The sequence below is a fragment of the Symsagittifera roscoffensis genome, chromosome 4 (assembly GCF_963678635.1).
Source record: "Symsagittifera roscoffensis chromosome 4, txSymRosc1.1, whole genome shotgun sequence".
Classification (NCBI taxonomy): Eukaryota; Metazoa; Xenacoelomorpha; order Acoela; family Convolutidae; genus Symsagittifera; species Symsagittifera roscoffensis.
The window spans coordinates 12,237,691-12,257,488 of record NC_087065.1 but is presented as its reverse complement, the minus strand read 5'-3'; the positions used below and the strand labels follow the sequence as shown (position 1 = coordinate 12,257,488).

Below are 19,798 nucleotides of genomic sequence, written 5' to 3'. Positions count from 1 at the left end.
AATTTCTCCTTTTGCTGAGATTGACTTTCTCTGTTGATTATCTCCGGAGATCAGTGCGTTATTAAGAGTAATGAACATAGTGAGGACTCTTATATAGGTCTTGCTGATTTTTTTTTTTTGCTTTTTCAGGAAAAAGGCTTAAAATTTGCTCACGCTCAGTTTTGATTTTTCGCGGCTTGATTGTAATTTCTTTTTGAGTTCAATGAATTTACATTCTTAACATGAAGGCAAACTCCACTATCGAACAGCGAAAGTGTAAAGGTCACGAAAAACGTGATCGACTTCTGATTTCGAAAATAGAAATTAATTATCAGATTTCCCAGCGAAATAGAAGTTAAACGTATTAATCCAGTTTTCTCAAATTGGGATAACTAAAGTGTCCATCATAAATTGTTCTACAACTTCAAAGAGCTTTAAGACCATCTATTTTTTCTTCGAAATTCAAAAGTTGATTTCTCTTGAAAAAAGAAGCCAGTTTTTTTTTTCAGTTTCCTTACGTTCATTACTCTCTTCCAACTGTTAGTTGGCTGTTTATTTGTTTTAAAATGTATCCAAAGGTGTTAAGGGTTCTTTTCTTCTTTTTGGTAGCCTGTTGAACAGGGCACTCGCTCGGACAAAGAAATTCTCTCCACTCTTTGATAGTTGCAGTTTCTAGTGTTCAAATTCGATATGAACGACAAATAGCAGAATTTTTTTTATTGAGCCGTGAGGCCTTGCTTTTGTTCTCATCACAGGACTGGAGAGTGCGTCACCGATTTTAATTCTCCTTTTGAGAACTGTGATATCAGAAGCTGGATTCTCAGTCCTCTGCTCTTTAGCTTAGTTAATTTCGATATCAGGATACCGCGATCAACGTTCCTTGTCAAAAGCTTTTTTCATAGTCTGTTTTTAAATGTATCCAATGAATTGAGCAGTTGTGGCGCATGACTGGCCCTTGTCAAACCACTAAGTGTGAATCGTGGAAGATTGTTTGCAGATGTCTCTACAAATAAATAGAAAGGGATCGTTCCAAGGTTTTTGTTATCGTTAAAAGTATGGATACCTGCTGGTAATTTTTATCAGATTTTGAGTTTTTCTTGGACTCATAAGCGATTTTTTACAGCAGATGGAATATACTCCAGTTTGTTTTACCTTGCAAAGTACTTGACTTGCAGGCTTACATATGCTCACCGCTCATCTTCTACAGGGTTGAAGAAAGAAAGTTGCCTGAATAGTTTGTGATTTTTAACGATATAATTTTTTCGGAATGTTTGGAGGTCTCCGGTTTCATCCAGAGAGATAGTTTAGAGAGTTCCGGACGGTGCATTGTGTGAAAGCACTATGTTTTTAGCCATATATACTCTAGCTCAGTCAGAACATTGAAATCACTCCAGCATATTGCACAAAAATGTTAATTTTCGATGTCTCTTAAGATGCTTTTCCAGTCCGCCTTAGGGTTGTTGAAGAAACGCCTCTTTTTGTAAAAAAAAATTGGTAGTTTTGATGTAATTACAATGGCCGCATGGTTTACCAGCTTTCTTGCAAAAGGATTTTGGTTCGTTTTTCTGATTAAGTTTTTATGGAGTTTTTCTGATGGAGTCTATGAACGTAGTTTAGCTTCTTCTATATATCGCGATGATTTTTTTTTCGTTATTTGCTCAGGAAATATATTTACAGGCTCAATTTTTCGGTGTCTTGGTTTGACTTTTTTAGTTCAACTACATTTTTGTTAAAAGGAAGGCGAACTCCGCTATGGAACAGCGAAAGTGTAAATGTCTCAAAAAACGTGATCGACTTCTACGTTCGAAAGTCGATTTTATTTTTCGGGTTTCCCAGCGAAATAAAAGTTTTACGAGTTTGGTGAGTTTGTGTCACCACTGTCAAAAAAAGCGTCAATCATAAGTTGTTCTAAAACTTTGAACAGCTTTAAAGCATCTGTTTGTTTTGAAACTTGAGACTTTAAAAAAAACAGGCTAGTATTTTAATCTGTTTATTTGCAGTTGTTGAATTTTTTCAAAAGTATGTTGACTGGTTGCTGCATAGTATTGGCAATTTATCAGTGGCTATTGTTTGTAATCTTCATGAGTCAGTGGCACAGACGTAAAGGTCAGTCGACTTAGATGCTTGAGGCATGTAGATCGTTTTCCATATAGGGGTTTTTCTTGGAAGCTTATTAATGTTTTTTTTACTCTTGCGATCAGCAAGCGTTTTTAAGCGGTATATAAGACTTTATTCAAGTTTTTAACTTGCTTAACACAGGCTCTTGGCTCATATGAATTCAAATTTCTAAGCGTCTGGAGGTAACGATAAAGCCTTGGACGGTTAAGGTCCTGGAATTTTTCGTTTCAAAAAAACCTTCCGCTCGTTGTTTGTCTGCTCACGTCTTGTTTGCTTAGTTGCAACACCTTAGATTTTTTGCTGTGGGCAATTTCCTGTTAGTTACTTTTTATGTTTTCATTTACTCTGGCAATTTGTAATTCTATTAACTTCGACCTCATATATTTTCCTCTTTTGTATAGGTTTAAAAAAATTTCGGCTGAAATGATTTTGGCTCAGTTTTTATCGGCCAATGGTTCTGGACGTGTTTTCCGCAAATAAAACATCATTCCTTACTAGTTTTTCTGTTTGATTTCTTCGAAAATGCTCATGTTTTCTTCGGACTTAAGGCCTTTCCTCACCTCTCTGCCAGCTTGCAATGCTATTTTTGTGGTATCGCAAGTGATGCGAAGCTCCGAATTCTCTTTTTTTCTAAAGCTACTTCTGGATCTTTTGTCGTGTTTTTGAGAAGTTTCGTTCATAGGAAAGACTGAAAACTTGTTCGCGTTTATTTATAAGACTTGATAAAGGAAGTGAAAGGAACATTTTTTTTCAATTATTACCCTTCTGATTGTCTATACTCACTCTATAGTAATATGCCGAATGTAAGAAAAATTAAGCTATGAGAAGCTCGGTTTCGTGAAATGATTTGCTGAAAAAAATTATGTCAGTTCTATCGAAGCGAAGCCAACACGAAACCGCATCCTTTATTCGAATTGCCCTAAAAATACAAGTTCTCGCGGAGTAAACGTTTGTTGGCAAATTCATCTTTGACGTTCAGAAAAACAGGAATCAAATTTGTTTTAAAGCTGCTATAGTACTCAGAAATCCGTTGATCTAGTGTCGGCTAAACTTAATTCGTATGCCCTCAGTTCTCTCCTTTATCACCAGGAACAGTATAACCTCAGTTTTGTCTTCATTTAACAATTCTTTGCATTTATCGTGTAGTTTTTGATCTTGTCTAGGTTTTGTGAATATTGTTTTATAGCTATTCAATTTCTAAGCATATTTGGAGGTCTCTGGTTTTATCCAGAGAGATAGTTTAGAGAGTTGTTCCGTACGGTGCAGTGTGTTAAAGAACTGTTTTCCAAACCTTATATACTCTAGCTAAATCAGAACACTAACATTACACAGCATATTCCCCAGTAATGTTAATTTTCGATGTCCCTCAAGATGGTTTCGAAGTCCGCCTTATAAAAGCTGAGAGTTCTTGAAGAAACGCCTTTTTTTTTATTATTTGTAACAAAAATTGATAGTTTGATGTAATTACAATGGCTTCATGGTTTACAAGTTTTCTTGCAAAAGAGGTTTTTGGTTTCTTTTTCTGGTGGCGTTTTAGAGTATATGAACGTAGTTCAGCTTCTTATATATGTCGCGATGATTTCTTTCGTTATTTATTTAGGAAAGTTTTTTCAGACTTAAGTTTACTGTTTCGCTGTTTGACGTTTTAAGTTCAGTTTTTTTTTGTTATCAGAAAGGCGAACTCCGCTATGGAACAGCAAAAGTGTAAAGGTCACAAAAAACGTGATCGATTTTTACGTTTGAAAGTCAAAATTATTTTTCAGTTTTCCAGCAAAATTTTTTTACCAGTCTGAAATTTTCTCAATTTTATCAAAAAACTGTCAATCATAAGTTGTTCTAAAACTTTGAACAGCTTTAAAGCAATTTTTTTTTGAGAGCTGAGAATTAAAAAAAAAACAAGCTAGTATTTTAATCTGTTCAGTTGCAATTGTTGACTTTTCCAAATGTCTGTTGACTGTTTGCTGCATAGTTTTGACAATTTAATGGCATGTGTTCTCCATTTTATTAGTGGCTTTTGTTTATAGTCTTCGTGCGTTAGTGGCACAGACGTAAAGGCTAGTCGATTTCGATGCTCGAGGCCTGTAGTTTGATTTCCGTGAGGGTTTTTTCTTGTAAACTTAATGTATTTAAGGCGTCTGTAGGTAACGATAATGCCTTGGAGTGTAAAGGTCTCGGGTAAATTTTTCTTTTCAAAAAAGTTTTGTCTGTTTAGTTGCCACACCTTAGATTTTTTTTTGCTGCATGCAGTTTTTCTTGTAGTTGCGTTGCTTTTTATGTTTTCATGTACTCCTGCAATTTTTAGTTCTACTAGTCATGACTTCGTATATTTTCCTCTTTTTTTCTAGCATAATAAAGGTTTCGGCCTAAATGATTTCGGCTTATATTTTGTCGGCTTACAAATCTAATGATTCTGGACGTGTTTTCCGCAAATAGAACATCATTCTAGACAAATGTTTTTTGTTTGTGATTTTTATGAAAATGTTTCCGTGTTCTTTGGACTTAAGGCCGGTCCTCGCCTCTCTGCCAGCTTGCAATGCTATTTTTGTGGTATCGCAAGTGATGCGAAGCTCCGCGTTTTCTTTTCTTTTTTAGCTACTGGGTCTTTTGTCGTGTATTTGAGAAGTTTCGTTGATAGGAAAGTCTAAAGACTTGTTCGCGGTTATTTATAAGAGTTAATAAGTGAAGTGAAAAGAAAATTTTTATTTTGATTGTTACCCTTCTGATTGTTTTTCTACGCGCACTCTATTGTAATATGCCGAAAGTAAGAAACATTAAGTTATGCGAAGCTCGGTTTCGTGAGTTGATTTGCTGGAAAAAAATTATCAGTGCTATCGCAGGGAAGCCAACACGAAACCACATCCACATTCAAATGCCCAAAAATGAATACAAGTTCTCGCGAAGTAATCAACCTGCTTTATTCATTAAAATATACAAAAAGCTCGTTTTTTAAATTGAATTGTTTAGATACAAAAAATACGATATGCGGAATCAAGCGCGGTCGAGGCAGAAGAAAGAAGACAAGAGATTCACTGGTAATATTCCCGACAACGTCTTGCCTGAAGCACCGCCCTCGATTTTAGAGGTTGGTCATAGTTTATGTACCTTGGGTAAGCACTAAGTGATGCCGTGTTGCAATCTTTTTTCATATATTTATAACTGTGATCTATTTGTTAACTTTTACCGGGATAATCGATATCTTAAGCTGTATTTCATTCTAGATAATTATTCAATGAACGTAAGGAAGGTTCTTTTTTTAGGTCTTGATTTATTAATTTATTGCTCATCCGAATTTAGTCGATTGTTTAGAAAGATCGTTTGCCAAATGTGGCGGTTGAAGACAGACGGTACAAGCCAATTCAGCTGGAAATTGGGGAGTTAGAGCTACCGGATCAGTTAGAGCTCACAAGTTAGTATTCTTTTTCGAAGTTAAACATTAAATATATTTATGTAGCCGTGGCTCTGCCGTCATTAGGCCACTCCACTTTTTCAAAGCAGGCTGCATAGTTGAGTGCAAATTTTATGTGTTAAGATGAGATGAGCTAGCTGTATCTGCTTTATTAAAGCGCATTCTTTGCTGCAAGCTATCTACGAAAAAGGTTCATATGAAAATCATTGAACAATTCGAGACTTTTTCAGATGTGGCTATTGTTCCGTACTCCAACAGGCAGGACGTTTCTTCTATTGCGCCATCCGCGCCAGCTGCCGACTTGTCCAAGATCCAAGGCCTGAAAGACGTCGAACCAACTATATTTAACGCTTCGGGTCCACCTCCGCCGCCTCCCAACCCGTCGGATTTACCACCACCGCCACCCGGACCTCTTCCCCCACCGCCGCCGGGTCCGAACTTTGATGCAAGTGGTGTTCCGGGACCCCCGCCGCCACCGCCTCCTCCACCCCCTCCGCCGCCCCCACCAGGACCAATGATGCCGCCTGCCCCGAAGCCTTCGTCGTCAAAAGAGCAGCCATCGGGAGAGGAAGAGAATGATAGAAGTGCACTGAACAAAGCTCTCACCGATGTAAGTTAATATAATGAATCAGTCAACAAAAAAACTGCAAGCAAAACCGATGGCAAACTACCTCTTGAACTAGTTATATTGATTAAGTTTTTATGAACGCTGTAAATTTTCACTTAATTTGGTCGTGTCGTTTTTTTCAGGAAAGTCTTAGATGGCATTCATGCTAATATTTCCTTTTATAGGTTTTTACTTCGATTTTTACTCTTGCTCCTTTTTTCTAGGTTAAAATCTTGTCTAATGGAATCAGTGAAATCATTTGATAGCTTTCTTCGTAATGGTGCTGCACGTTTAGCTTGGAGGTTACGGCCATGCCTGACACTCCGATGGCAGTGGGTTTGAATCCGGCCAGGACGTGTTTTTTTTAAACTGAAACTATTGTTTGACTTAATCTTGTTGGATTAGTTGACACAGCACGGACTTTCCATGATTAGATCAAAAAGATTTTCAATTGTAAAATTTCATTATTGAATCTGGACGAGCTTTGAGTTGATATTTTTTTTTGGAAACTTTCCTTTTTCTTGGTTTTAGGGAGTTCATTAACGCTTTTGCCATTGTCTGTTGGCTCTGTTATTTTGGTAGCAATGAAGCTTTTTTCTTTTTTTATCTTGTTATGCTTTTCGTTTTTAAGCAACGTTGTTCAGGCTCTTATATAGGACTCTTATATGGTTTTTTGTTTCGTTTTTTTTTTCAGGAAAAATTTTAAAATTTTTTCAGGCTCAATTTTACTTTTTCCGAGGTTTGACTTTTGATTTCATTTTAAGTTCAATTTATTTCCTTTGGTAACAAGAAGGCAAAGTTTGCTATCAAACAGCGAAAGTGTAAAGGTCACGAACAACGTGATCGACTTCTGATGTCGAAAAAGGAATTAAATTATCGAATTTCCCAGCGGAATAAAAGTTTCACCTATTGATGCAGTTTCTCAAATTGGGTTTATTTTATCGAAAAAGTGTTAAGCTTGAAAGTGTTAAGATCTTTAAGGCCATCTATTTTGTTCTTTGAATATCTAAAGTTGAGGTTTTTTCAAAATATATATTTTCTATTTTCTTACGTGCATGACTTTTTTCAACTGTCTGTTGGCTGTTTAACTTGGATGAGCTGTTTTCCGTTTTTCAGCCTTCAATGGGAATTGCGCGTTTGAAGAAGGCGAGTGAGAGGAGAGCAGAGAAAAAGAAGGCAAAGGAGCCGCCTCCTCCCAAGACCAATGACTTCATGGGGGAGTTGTTTAAGCAGGTCTACAGGAGGAGGAATCACATGGCAGGTCAGGAGAGACAAGATATTTGTTTTTTTTTAAGAGGCGACAATTCGTAATATGTTAATTGGCAACTACTAATTACTTTATTAATTTATACTCCTGTAGACATTACAAAGTTAATCAAAATTTACAAATTTGATTAAATAAATCAATGAAATCCAACAATCACAGCCTTGCTAGGAGTATAAGCAATTCAAAGTTCATGATGTTTATGCCCCTAAACGTCAACATAAAGTTTAAAGTAATAAATAGAAAGTTCTGTTAAGCTTAACTTAGATGGTAATATTTGTTTCTTTACATTTTTCTGACCGCGTCTTTTCTGTGTTCATTTAACTTGTAAGTCAAAGTACAATCTAGAATGCTCAAAAGCCTCACTGAGAGCTTAAGTAATGCCCCGCTTCAGGTGCAAAATATCACTTGTTTTCCGGATGCAAGCGCAGTTGTCGCCTCTTACAAATTGCCTCCCAACCGTTTTTCTGTCGCTTAAATTTATCGGACATTGTAGCAACCAAATCGGATATTGTAGCAACCAAAAATACATGTCCAAGCAGTATACAAAAATACATTAAACAATTAATATGAAATGTTCCACAAAACAATCAAAGAGAGAATATAGAATAAAGTTTGTAGTTGAGTTGTTCATGAACCATGTGGAACCTGATCTAAACTACATTTTATGATTGGATAAATTAGATATTTTACCACTGTAAAGTATTTAATATTAACCAATCATGATCCATCTAACTAACAACCCACTTATTTGTTAGTGCTGAAATTACTTGTAATTTCAGCACCAGAGAGATTTGAATTTAACTTAGAAATTAGTTGACTCTCCAAGAAGACTTCAGCAGCCGCAATAAACCAGTATACCCTAGATCTATTGAGCCTAGCAGAGACTAGATAAACAACCTGAGACTAGATAGTATAAGAGTAAGATTAGGATCGGTATTAGACTAAGAAGTTGCACGAATCTATCCGGCCGAAAATAAGATAGCGTGACGAGCAGACGGTGTACCCTATCCGAAATTACTCTATGAGTTATACACTTCGGTCCTAACTCATCTGGTGCGACCATAAGTCTCGAACAAGACCTTAATAGCTTAGAATTAACCAAAAATAGATTAGAATTTAGACAAAACATTTTTAAAATGTTACACGACGATAATTTAATCGAAATGTCTCTACGACTCAATAGATCAAAGCCAATATTCCGAACGATAAGAGAACTACCCGGAATTGCAAGAAGACCTCGAACCAGAGACGACATACGACAAAGTAGAAACTTACCATATAGTTATATGATAGTTCGGCAAAAGCCAACACAAACTTTTGTATTTAGAATACTACTAGCAATGAATTTAGATTTTCATTTGCAAACATAAAATTTTGAAGTCAATCTTCAAAATCATTTCAGGCGCTAAACAAAATTATTAATATACAATAACGATTGATAAAAAGATCTCAGATCGTTTTCCTAAATTCTGCAGTAATATACAAAACATGTTTGAAAAATATTTATTGAAAAATCAAAATAAAAATTAGTAGCATGACAATAAATGGTTAGTAATCATAAATCATCCTGTTGTTCCAGCTTCATCACCTAAACATAACAGCATTCATAAGCTCACTAATATTATAAAAACACTAAATCTTTTCTCTACACAAATTTAAATCATTTTAAACTTAATTTCACTTAAATTTAAAATCAGATCATCAAGGCTCATCCTTGGATCTTAAATCATTTTCTATTTAATTAAATTTAAAACTTGATCATCAAGGCCTATCCTTGGATCAAAAAGAACAATTTTGTTCTCCCCCACCCACTTGGCTAGTGTCTAACGACCTCAAACGTCGATTCACTATCCAACCCTTTCTAAAACCCAGGACTAACAGAAATTTTTGAATAAAACTAATCATTCAAATTAGGATAAACAGTGAAGAACTTCGGTTATTCATCCTTCACTTGATCCCCCCTCTTACCAGACCCAGGATAAATCTTAAACTTAGTAAGTTTAAAATAGTATCTAACGAACTACTCGCGTTCTAATTATACCTGAACCTTGTGGATCGATTTACTATTCTCCAACCCTGAACACAATCACTACCCTTAAGTAAGATTAAGTAAGTTAACACCTTAGCTTATACTAGCCACGAGAAAGTAAAAAATCATTCTTCGGAATCGATATACTTTTCTCCCCAACCCTGAACAAATAGACCCAGGTTAGGCTAACCAAAAAATCGTAAGGACTAACAGTCTAAGAAAATAGAAATCATTTAACAACCTTTTGCATCCGTCATCTTAAACCTTATGTCATTTAAAAACCTAGGAAATAAACAAACAATCGTTTTACACAATTGTGAAATAGATAACAAAAAATACGATCTTGTAATCACACCTCATACACAAACAGTTGGATATATCAGAACAAAACGACAAACATTAAAAAGAAAAATAATAACCAAACAAAGACAAATAACACGAAAAAGATTTTCCAAAAACCGAAACGCATTTTCAGAATCAGAAACCAGCAGTTTAGACGAACTTTATAAATTAAAAGAATCTATAGATAAAAATTGCCCCATTCACGATCAATTATATTTTTCCGACTCAGAAACAACTTCAAATTCATCAAAAAGAGGAAAAAAAAGAATAAAAAAACAATATAAACACAAACCAGTACATTTATACAATTGGAATCAACCAATTAGACACATCGATAGTTACATATTAACAGTCATCAAACGAAAAAATGAGCTCAACACACACCCCAGGTGAAGAAAGTCCAGATGATGATGATATCTTCCCCTTTATCGTAGATGCAACCACAGATAGAGGACAGCACATATTTTGCAAAAATTTACTCTTAAATTTGTTTGAACCCGGAATCAGTCCATGTAAAACAGAGTTCCCAGATGTAAAAATCAAAAGACAAATTATCGATCACTATTTGAAAGATATATGCAACTTAACACAACAATACGGAATCTACTCCATACAATTCAGCTCACCAAACCAGAATCACAGCAAATATGTAATTCAAACAGACGACCTTGATTTAGAATTCTCAAAAGTATTCTCAGAATATATAAAAAGCATACAATATCATAACTCACAAAGAGCAAACTCCATATTCACCAATGAAGTTTTTGCAATAATATATAGTTATATCTCGATATTAGAAAACGAAATCCCAATCTCAAATGTCTCACCGACAGAAACATCTAAACATATAAGAGTACGACATGAAATCACACTACTCTCTAGTTTTCTAAACATAATTAAAGAAAATTTCACTAAAGATGATGTTTCACAACATACAAAACATGACTTACAAAAAATCTTAGCATGGTTTATAATAGATTATTTCACACATAATCTAGATTTAATTTCACAAGCAAGAAAAAATTTTAGACCTCAAAACTCAAACGATGATACTGCCATCACAGAACAGTCAGACTATGTTTGGGACCCCGAATGATCTCATCCCGCATTCATAAACTTCCCACAATCAATCTCAAGTCAAGCAATAAGTACGATATCTTATGTAAGAGATTATGTAAAAGTAATACCATTAACCATTGATGCAACACCATTAAACTATAATACATTTTTACCCGATATGCAAAATAATAGTTTAAACTCCACAATCATACACAATGAAAACCTCAATGGAACTAGAAATCTCACCCAGCAAGATATCCAGACACCATCACACTTCATAAATGAAGAAATCGTACACACAACAACTACACAACAAAGCATTTCACCGATACGTCCAAATTTAACAACACCAAGAAATACAAACCCTTCACAAACACAGGTAACCCTACAATCAACCGTTAAACCTTCGGTTGCCCCAAAATATTCACACATGGATTATCAAACATACAGACCCATGACAATACCGTCAAAAACACGTAAAACGTTCACTAGAAACAATTTTGCAGAACATAATTATAATTACACACATCCATCAAAAACAAATTATCCCCCACGAAAAAATTTTAATAATTACACAAGATCTCGAAACTGGGATAACCCAATAGCACAAATTAATTCAGTAAATTTTCAAACAAATTTACATCCTTCACAGGATCGTAGTGAAAACTATCCATTTTTTCAACAAAATAAAAATAAAAAACAAACATCTTATCAAATGGATTACTTATCCTCAGATGATGATTTTTTACAACCAGATATATTTGCACCATATAATCAAGAATATCGTGGACAAGGAGTACAGAAACCACATACAAATCATAGAATTTTTTCCCCACAACCGATAGATACACAAAATCAACAACCAATTCAGCAACAAAACCCAATTAATACACAATATTTTCAACCAATTCAGCAACAAAACCCAATGACCACACACTCGTATCAACCGACGCAAATGCAAAATGAAATACCACTCCCATATTATCTTCAACAACACGAAATAACAAGAAATCAACTTTCAAATTTTTCTCAAATGCCAAATGCAGCAGAATCATTACAAATGACAATGAATCCATACCTTATGGGTGGATCATCAATAACATCAAATAAACCTTTAATGGTATTCACAGGAACAGACCCTGAATATTCTGTAGAAGACTATTTAAATGCAGTAACAGCAAATTTGATTTTAAATATAGGACCTGAACCAATTAATACGCCACTACATCAAAACTGGATACATCGACGCACAGGGTTGATACAAACAACTTTAGACGGCGCAGCCCAAAAATGGTTTTCAGTATTGCCTCTAGAAATAAAATCAAATTGGAAGAGATTTACACAAGAATTTTCAAAAATGTTTGACTCCGAAAGAAACAAACAACAACAAAGAGTTTTATGTAATGAAATTCGCAGATTACCAAATGAAACCATCAAACAATTAGCAGTACGCATCGAAACACTAGTTCGAAAAGCATATTCCTTAAATACACACGACTATAAAAACACAAAAATGACAGAAATCTTAATGATGACCTTAACACCTCAATTAAGGAAAATAGCAATAAAAAAGAGAGCATCCCATCCCTCCTCAATTCGAGATCCCGATTTAGATTTCCGAAAACTAGTAGACAAACTAGAACAAGCAGAAATCACAATGAAACTCGAAGAAACAGAAAATCTGAAATTACAATACGTTAACCGAATCGAAACAAATACCACAAGTATCAACAATATACAGGAATCAGATACAGACCTCGTTGAAAAAATCACTGAAATACTCAATATTTACGAAAAACACCCAAACTTTAAAGGCAAACCATCTTTCAAAAAATGGTGTAATTATTGCCGACGATACGGACATAGTATTTCTGAAGGTAGACAAAACAGCAAGACAATCAAAATAAACCTCAAAAATATAAAGAACCAAATAAATCATTCTATCAATACATGAAGAAAGATCAAAACCTACCAAACAAAAATGTATACAGCAACAACAGTTCAGGAAAACCACTACCGAGCAATACCAACTACACGAGAAATCAATCACCACATAACTCAAGTTATAGAGGAAGATCGCCAGAACGAAGAAATACACAAAATTCGTCACAAAATCACTACAATAGACAAAATAGTAGAAATAACTACTCCAGATCAAATTCAAATACAACACGATTTGTTTCTAGATCTAATTCCCAATCAAGAAATAATTACTATCCAAACAACCAATCACGAAATTCATCATACAATAGAAATAGAAACTACTCCAATAATCGGAATAGAAGTTATTCAAACAACCGAAACCAGAATTACCCGAACAATCGATCAAGGAATAACTCATATAATAGATCAAACTATAACAGACCAAACAATAATTACCAAAACAGATCACGAAATAATTCACAAAATCGACATTCAAGTTATAATAATCGTTATAGAAATTATTCCCAATCACCACACAGGAATAATAACCATTATAATAATTCTAACAATCGCCACAGAAGTAGTACACCTAAACATCAAAGAAATATTAATCAAGTACAATCAAACCCAGAAACAACATCAGACCCTCCAGGTATTGATGACACAGGAAATAACGAACTACAACTGAATCAAATAAACTGTGAATCATCAGAATCAGAAAGTGATACAGAAAACACTATCTCCATAAATATGATAGCAGTTAAAAATGATTACGAACCCATTATATATGAAAAACCTTTTTCATCACATATATATGAAAATCAATTAGAACTCCTTCACAATTTTTATATTGAACCCATCCATTCTACACAAACAACACAAGAAACAAACGAAATTAACACTACAAATAAATCCAATGAAAATGACAAGACAAAATGCTTAAATACAAATCACATCTATCAAAACATACAAAAAGAACAACCCAAAGAAAAAATTTGGACAATACCATTTCTTTTAGAAAGTCCAAGAAGCAAAGAATTTCAACCACCAGATCTTGAAATTGATTTTTTAATTGATTCAGGAGCAGAATCAAATATAATAAACATTCCCACATGGAATGAAATAAAAACCTTACACCCAAAGCTAACACCTCTTGAAACCTCCAGTAAACTAGCAACAGCACAAGGATCAACATTGGTAAACTATGGAAAAATTCAATTATTTCTTCTCCCCACAAGAACAATGGAGCAAAATAAAATTTTAACTAAACCATTTAAACAAATATTCCATATCACTGATATTAAACACAATATCATTGGAATACCATTTATCTCTAAATATATACCAACAATCAACATATTAAACAGTAAAATACTAATCAAAGATAAATACACAAAAACAAAAGACACATTCCTAACATTTTTCCAAAGATTAAACAAACAACCACCATTCTTTTCAAAATTTTATCCAATATATAACCAACAAAGAAAACACCTGAAACCACTATCAGGAAACATATATAATTTTTCAATAAAACAAGTTCACCAATATGATAAAAAACAAAACAAACAACACCTCTATATGTCAGACTTTGAATTCAAACCTATCCATAAGTTTTTCAAAATCACAATCTCATCCATAAAATATTTGAAAAACTCGAATTCAGATATTATTTCTCTACATGTATACAACAATACACCCTATCAAGTAACATTACCTTTAGGACTTTTAGGCTATTGCGAAACCAACGCTACGATATCACCAATATACGAAAAAGAATATCGCGTAAATAATATACTCCAATTATTAGATATTTGTCAATCCACAATTCTTAATGAAGAATTATCCATAAATAATATAATAAGTAACGAAAAAAGAAATACGGATTATTTCACAAAAACCCCATATTTCAAACCTACATTCAACATAAGTAACTACGCAGAAAATCAACAGAAATTTTTAACAATGTTCCAACATTCACAAATAACACAAGACGAATTTGATAAATTAGCCAAACAGCTAATCAAATATTCATCAGTCTATGCAACATCCAAATTTGATGTTGGCAAAATCAGCTCATCACTACATCTCCCATTAAAACCAGATGCAGTTTTCAAAAAACAAAGAGCAAGTAAAGTACCAATTCACTTACACGATAAAGTGAACAGATTACTCGACATTTTAGAACAATACAACATTATATCACCAGTAAATAAAGAAGAACAACCAAAAGGTAACACATTTATCAACCCTGTTATAATTCTAGCCAAAGGAGAATTATTAAAAATCGTTCTCGACGCTAGATACCTCAACTCACTCATAGATGAATCAAAGTGTAATTGGCCTATTGAACCAATACAAGTTATTTTAACAAAAATAAACGGAAAATACTTTACAACCGCAGATATGAATAGTGCATACAATCAAATGCCATTAGATGAACAATCGCGACGTTTAACACAATTTGTTATTGGAAACCAACAGTATGAATTCAACCGCTTATTCTATGGAATATCCATAGGACCAGCAGCATTTTCAGCTTTTATGAGCAAAATTTTTCGACCACTAAGACTCAAGAAAAACGCAATCACCTATTTAGACGATGTTTTTATGCAATCACAGACTAAAGAAGAAATGTTCAATGTCTTAGAACAATATCACCAAATACTTCAGAACGAAAATCTGAAGGCCGCCCCCGATAAATCACACTTCTTTTTAACACGAGTAAAATTCTTAGGACATAATATAGAAAGAAGAACAATCACCCCATTAAAATCACGCATTGACGCTATTCAGAAACTCCAACCACCGACAAATAAAAAGAAAATCCAAGAATTCCTTGGAATGCTAAACTTTTTAAGCAAATATGTTTATAAAATGCAATTATATCTAAGACCATTCTATAATATACTTAGACAGCAAAACAATTTTGAATGGAATACAGAACATCAAGCACGATTTGAAGAAATTAAAAAACTTCTAACTGAACAAATTTCGAATACAATTCCAGATCCAAATCAACCATTCTACGCAATGTGCGATGCCTCGAACTTTGGCATCGGCGCAGCGTTATTACAATCACATAATGGTACAAACAAAATGAACCTTATATCAGCAAATTCTCGATTATTCACTCAAGCAGAGCTAAGACTCTCAACCCTAATGAGAGAATGTACAGTCATAATCTATACACTTACAGAATATGAATTTCTGATACTTGGATCAAAACATCCAACAGTTCTATTCACAGATCACAAACCAATCATTTTTCTCTTCACACAAAAATCCAACCCAAATCACCGAGTTTACAGATTTCAATTAATTCTAATGAAATTTCCAAACTTACATATAGTTTGGACAGCAGGAAAAAATCTTGCATTACCAGACACATTAAGTCGAAATACACCACCTGAATTACTTACACGTAAAACTACAGTTGAAATACCTAAAAATATAAAATTCTATCTTGCAAAAAACGAAACATCACCCCGACTAGAATGCAAATATGCAGTAAAAACTGACGTTGAACAATCACAGATAAATAATCTACAACACTTTCCACTTTATTTAGATTGTCAAAATAACCACTACGAAGTTGATCTACTTGGATCATCAACTTTTAAACCAATTCCATACTCACAATGGATAAAAAATAACACCCAACAAAAAAGAGTAAAACAACACTCGCATAAAAAAGACCTTTTTCCACTAATTGAAAAAGAAAACCTAACTGATAAAATAAATTTATCAGGACCACAAACAAACGATTCATAATACACAATAAATCAAGTTTTTGACCTCCATGACCCACTTGATACAATACCCTTATCTAAATCAGAAATAGAAAACATTTTTCTCCCCCCAACAGAAACAATTACAATTTCAACATTGAAACAATACCAAAATCTTGACCCAGTAATTAGACAACTAAAATCATGGCACAAATATAAAACTAAACCCGTCAAGGCAGATACAACTATTTTAGGAAATAAAACACTCCTCCGATATTTTCGAAAATTTAATAGTACAACAATTAATGAAAACACAGACCTTCTAGAATACAAATTAAATGAATCTACAGTTCCCTGTCTCCCTTTAAGTATGATTCTCATAGCTTTTAATATTTCACATACACAAAATATTAAAGGACACTCTGGATCAGAGAAAACATATTCAAATTTTATACAAAACTTTTATTTCCCAAATGCACCAATTTGGATAAAAGTACTATGCAATGACTGTATAGTATGCCAACTAAATAAACCTTACCCAAATCAAAAACAAATAGCACAAAAACAAGATTTTAAAGGACAAAGTTTGTACTTTAACCACCGTATCTCCTTTGATACAAAAGGACCAATTTCACCCTCATCCGAAGGAAACTCCTACATTATGGTAATTGTTAACGCATTTACACATTATGTAGCACTTAACCCAGTACCACATTGTAACGCTTATTACGCTTACACAACGCTTTATGAACACTGGATAGCCAAATTTGGACTACCAGAAATTCTAGTTACAGATAACGGTACAGAATTCATAAATAATGAAATTATCACACTATGTCATCTATATAACATCAAACACAAACCACGTACATCTCACGCACCTTGGACAAACGGCTTAGTCGAAGGTATGAACCGTTCACTACAAGAATATCTTAGATGTATCATCAATGGAAATGATACAAGATATACTGAATGGTCAGCAGATGTAAAATTATTTCCCCTAGCATATAATTCACAAATCACGACAACTCTAGGAATGTCACCATATGAAATGGTTTTTAACCAAAAGCCACGCAAACCAATAATGTTTACAGCAAACTCTCATAAAAACGCACAAGGTTTAACAGAGATAAAAAACAATGAAATTTACCAAAAAGTAACAAAAAAGTTGTTACAAAGGCAAAACATTAATGAACAAATAATTTCACGCTTTACACCAGCCTCCGATTTAAAAATTGGAACATTTGTATTAATACCCAATTTTAATACTCAAAAAGGAATTTCTAAAAAATTACAACCCCTTCGTAAAGGACCATACCAAATAATTGCAAAACCCACTGATGTCACATATAAAATCACCGACTCAGACAAAAAAGAAATCGTTCAACACCGAAATAACCTACTACCTTATTATCCAAAAGAATACGCACTCCGCGAACTAACTCAATTATATTCTTTTACAGGTTTAAAAGTTATTCAAAATAACCCACATACGGAAAATACAACAAAGGAACAAAAAGATTTTCACCTCAAAAACCAAATAACAAAATCAACCACCACAAAAAACAATACAAAAAATCTAGATCAAAATACATCTCAAAAAGAAAGAAAAAATAGAAAAATGACAGAACAAAAAATACCCCAAGAACAAATCGACAAATCAGAACATAGAGAGTCTTCACGACTTAGAAATCAACCACGTAAAAATTATAAATTATTCATCCCACAATCTAAAATATTAAAGAAAGTCGAATTTCAAAAACAACTTTAATTTTGTATTTCACAATCTTAGACCTTTGAAACATTTTGAATTTTCATTTTTCAAAATAACATGCCGACAAACACGCAGCGATTCTAGTTCATAATTAGCCAATAGGATTCATCCAATCCGTCACCTTCTCTAACTCTAACACAAACCAACTAGACGAACGATATTAAACTCCAGGCATATCTATAACTATAACTTTACGACCTCCAGGTCAAAAATAAGCAAACCACTCCAACTTGACAACTAAAATAAATATCAGCATAATATCATAACCCTCCCTTATCTAATAAACCAAAGATCAACAATATTTCCCCAACTCAGCCCTCAAATACCCCCCAAACAAATATGTTAAATTAGCCTAAAGTAAAAGAACGACCATTTTAATTAGCCTAAAGTATAAAAATCTCAAAAATACCCCAGATCATTTGACAAATGAAACTAAAGACAACGAAGACCTCCCGATCACCATAAAAATTGCCCCCAACAATTTTTCTCAAAACTCAACCCACTTGTCAAAAAACCAATAAATAATCCGACCACACTTGAAAAATTGCCCCAAACAACAAAAAATATTCGATCAAGAAGTCATTTCGTAAATGCTCTTCTCTCAATCAGTCACTATAATTATCACAAACCTCAAACAATTTTTTACGATACTTAAAACTTTTATAATATTTCTTTTTGATATCTTTGAATCTTTTGTAATAATCTTAATCATTTTTTCCAATATTTTTTTAATTTTCTATTCCTAATTTGAACTATACCTCCAACTTTCAAAAGCTATTGACTATATCCACAGGTACGATTCACAAAACTTATCTAAATGATCCGAACCATTTTTAGTAGAACCGATATTTTTTTACTATTTGTAATTTTTATAACATTTCTATCATCCCTCATCTTGACAATATGCAAATGTATAAAAAAAGCAATCATCACATTCGCCCTAGCAACAATTCTCCTAATTCTTTTTTTAGAAGAATACTATAATAAACATAAACCTTTTCACTAAAAGAATAGACCAAAAAAGCTATCAAAAATTGCTACCCAACAATCACATAGTCAGTCTTCACCGACATCATCCCAAGAAAACCCGACACCACCTTCAACTACCCAAAACCCCCAAACATCTACACGAATTTCTTTTCAAGATAACCCATATACCTTTGAAGAACGACACGCTCGCTTATCAGAACCACTAGAACCAGTTCAACGACAAGCACCTCTAAGCGAACCAACATATAACTTATACCCAACACTACCACAAGAATTAAGTAGAATAAGAAATCCTAGTCAAAACCAAAATACAGTCGAAATAAATAGACAAATTATACATCCTCGACGAAACAGAAATTTTCAAACTCCCCGAGTTCATTTTGATATACCTCAATCCCCATCACAAAACACTCCAGAAAACCCCATTGGTATATTACCAGAAACCCCTACGCTTCTTTCACAACGTAGCACCTCAAGCCTGCCATCAGATTACTTAGGTTCAACACCAACATCTGAACAAATACGTGAAAACCCTTTTAATCCCCCAAACCAAGCATCACGACTACCATATTG

General features: G+C 33.8%; 1 protein-coding gene across 2 annotated transcripts in view; it reads left to right on the top strand.

The window, feature by feature from the left end:
- The window catches only part of LOC134843739 (WASH complex subunit 1-like), a 382,840-nt gene that overhangs the window by 354,572 nt on the left and 8,470 nt on the right, over window positions 1–19,798 (top strand). For both annotated transcript variants that reach the window (XM_063859994.1, XM_063859995.1), the window contains 4 exons: window positions 5,062–5,179; window positions 5,404–5,503; window positions 5,734–6,113; window positions 7,227–7,371. In XM_063859994.1, the coding sequence (XP_063716064.1) occupies window positions 5,062–5,179; window positions 5,404–5,503; window positions 5,734–6,113; window positions 7,227–7,371 (743 nt within the window). The remainder of the gene's footprint in view (window positions 1–5,061; window positions 5,180–5,403; window positions 5,504–5,733; window positions 6,114–7,226; window positions 7,372–19,798) is intronic.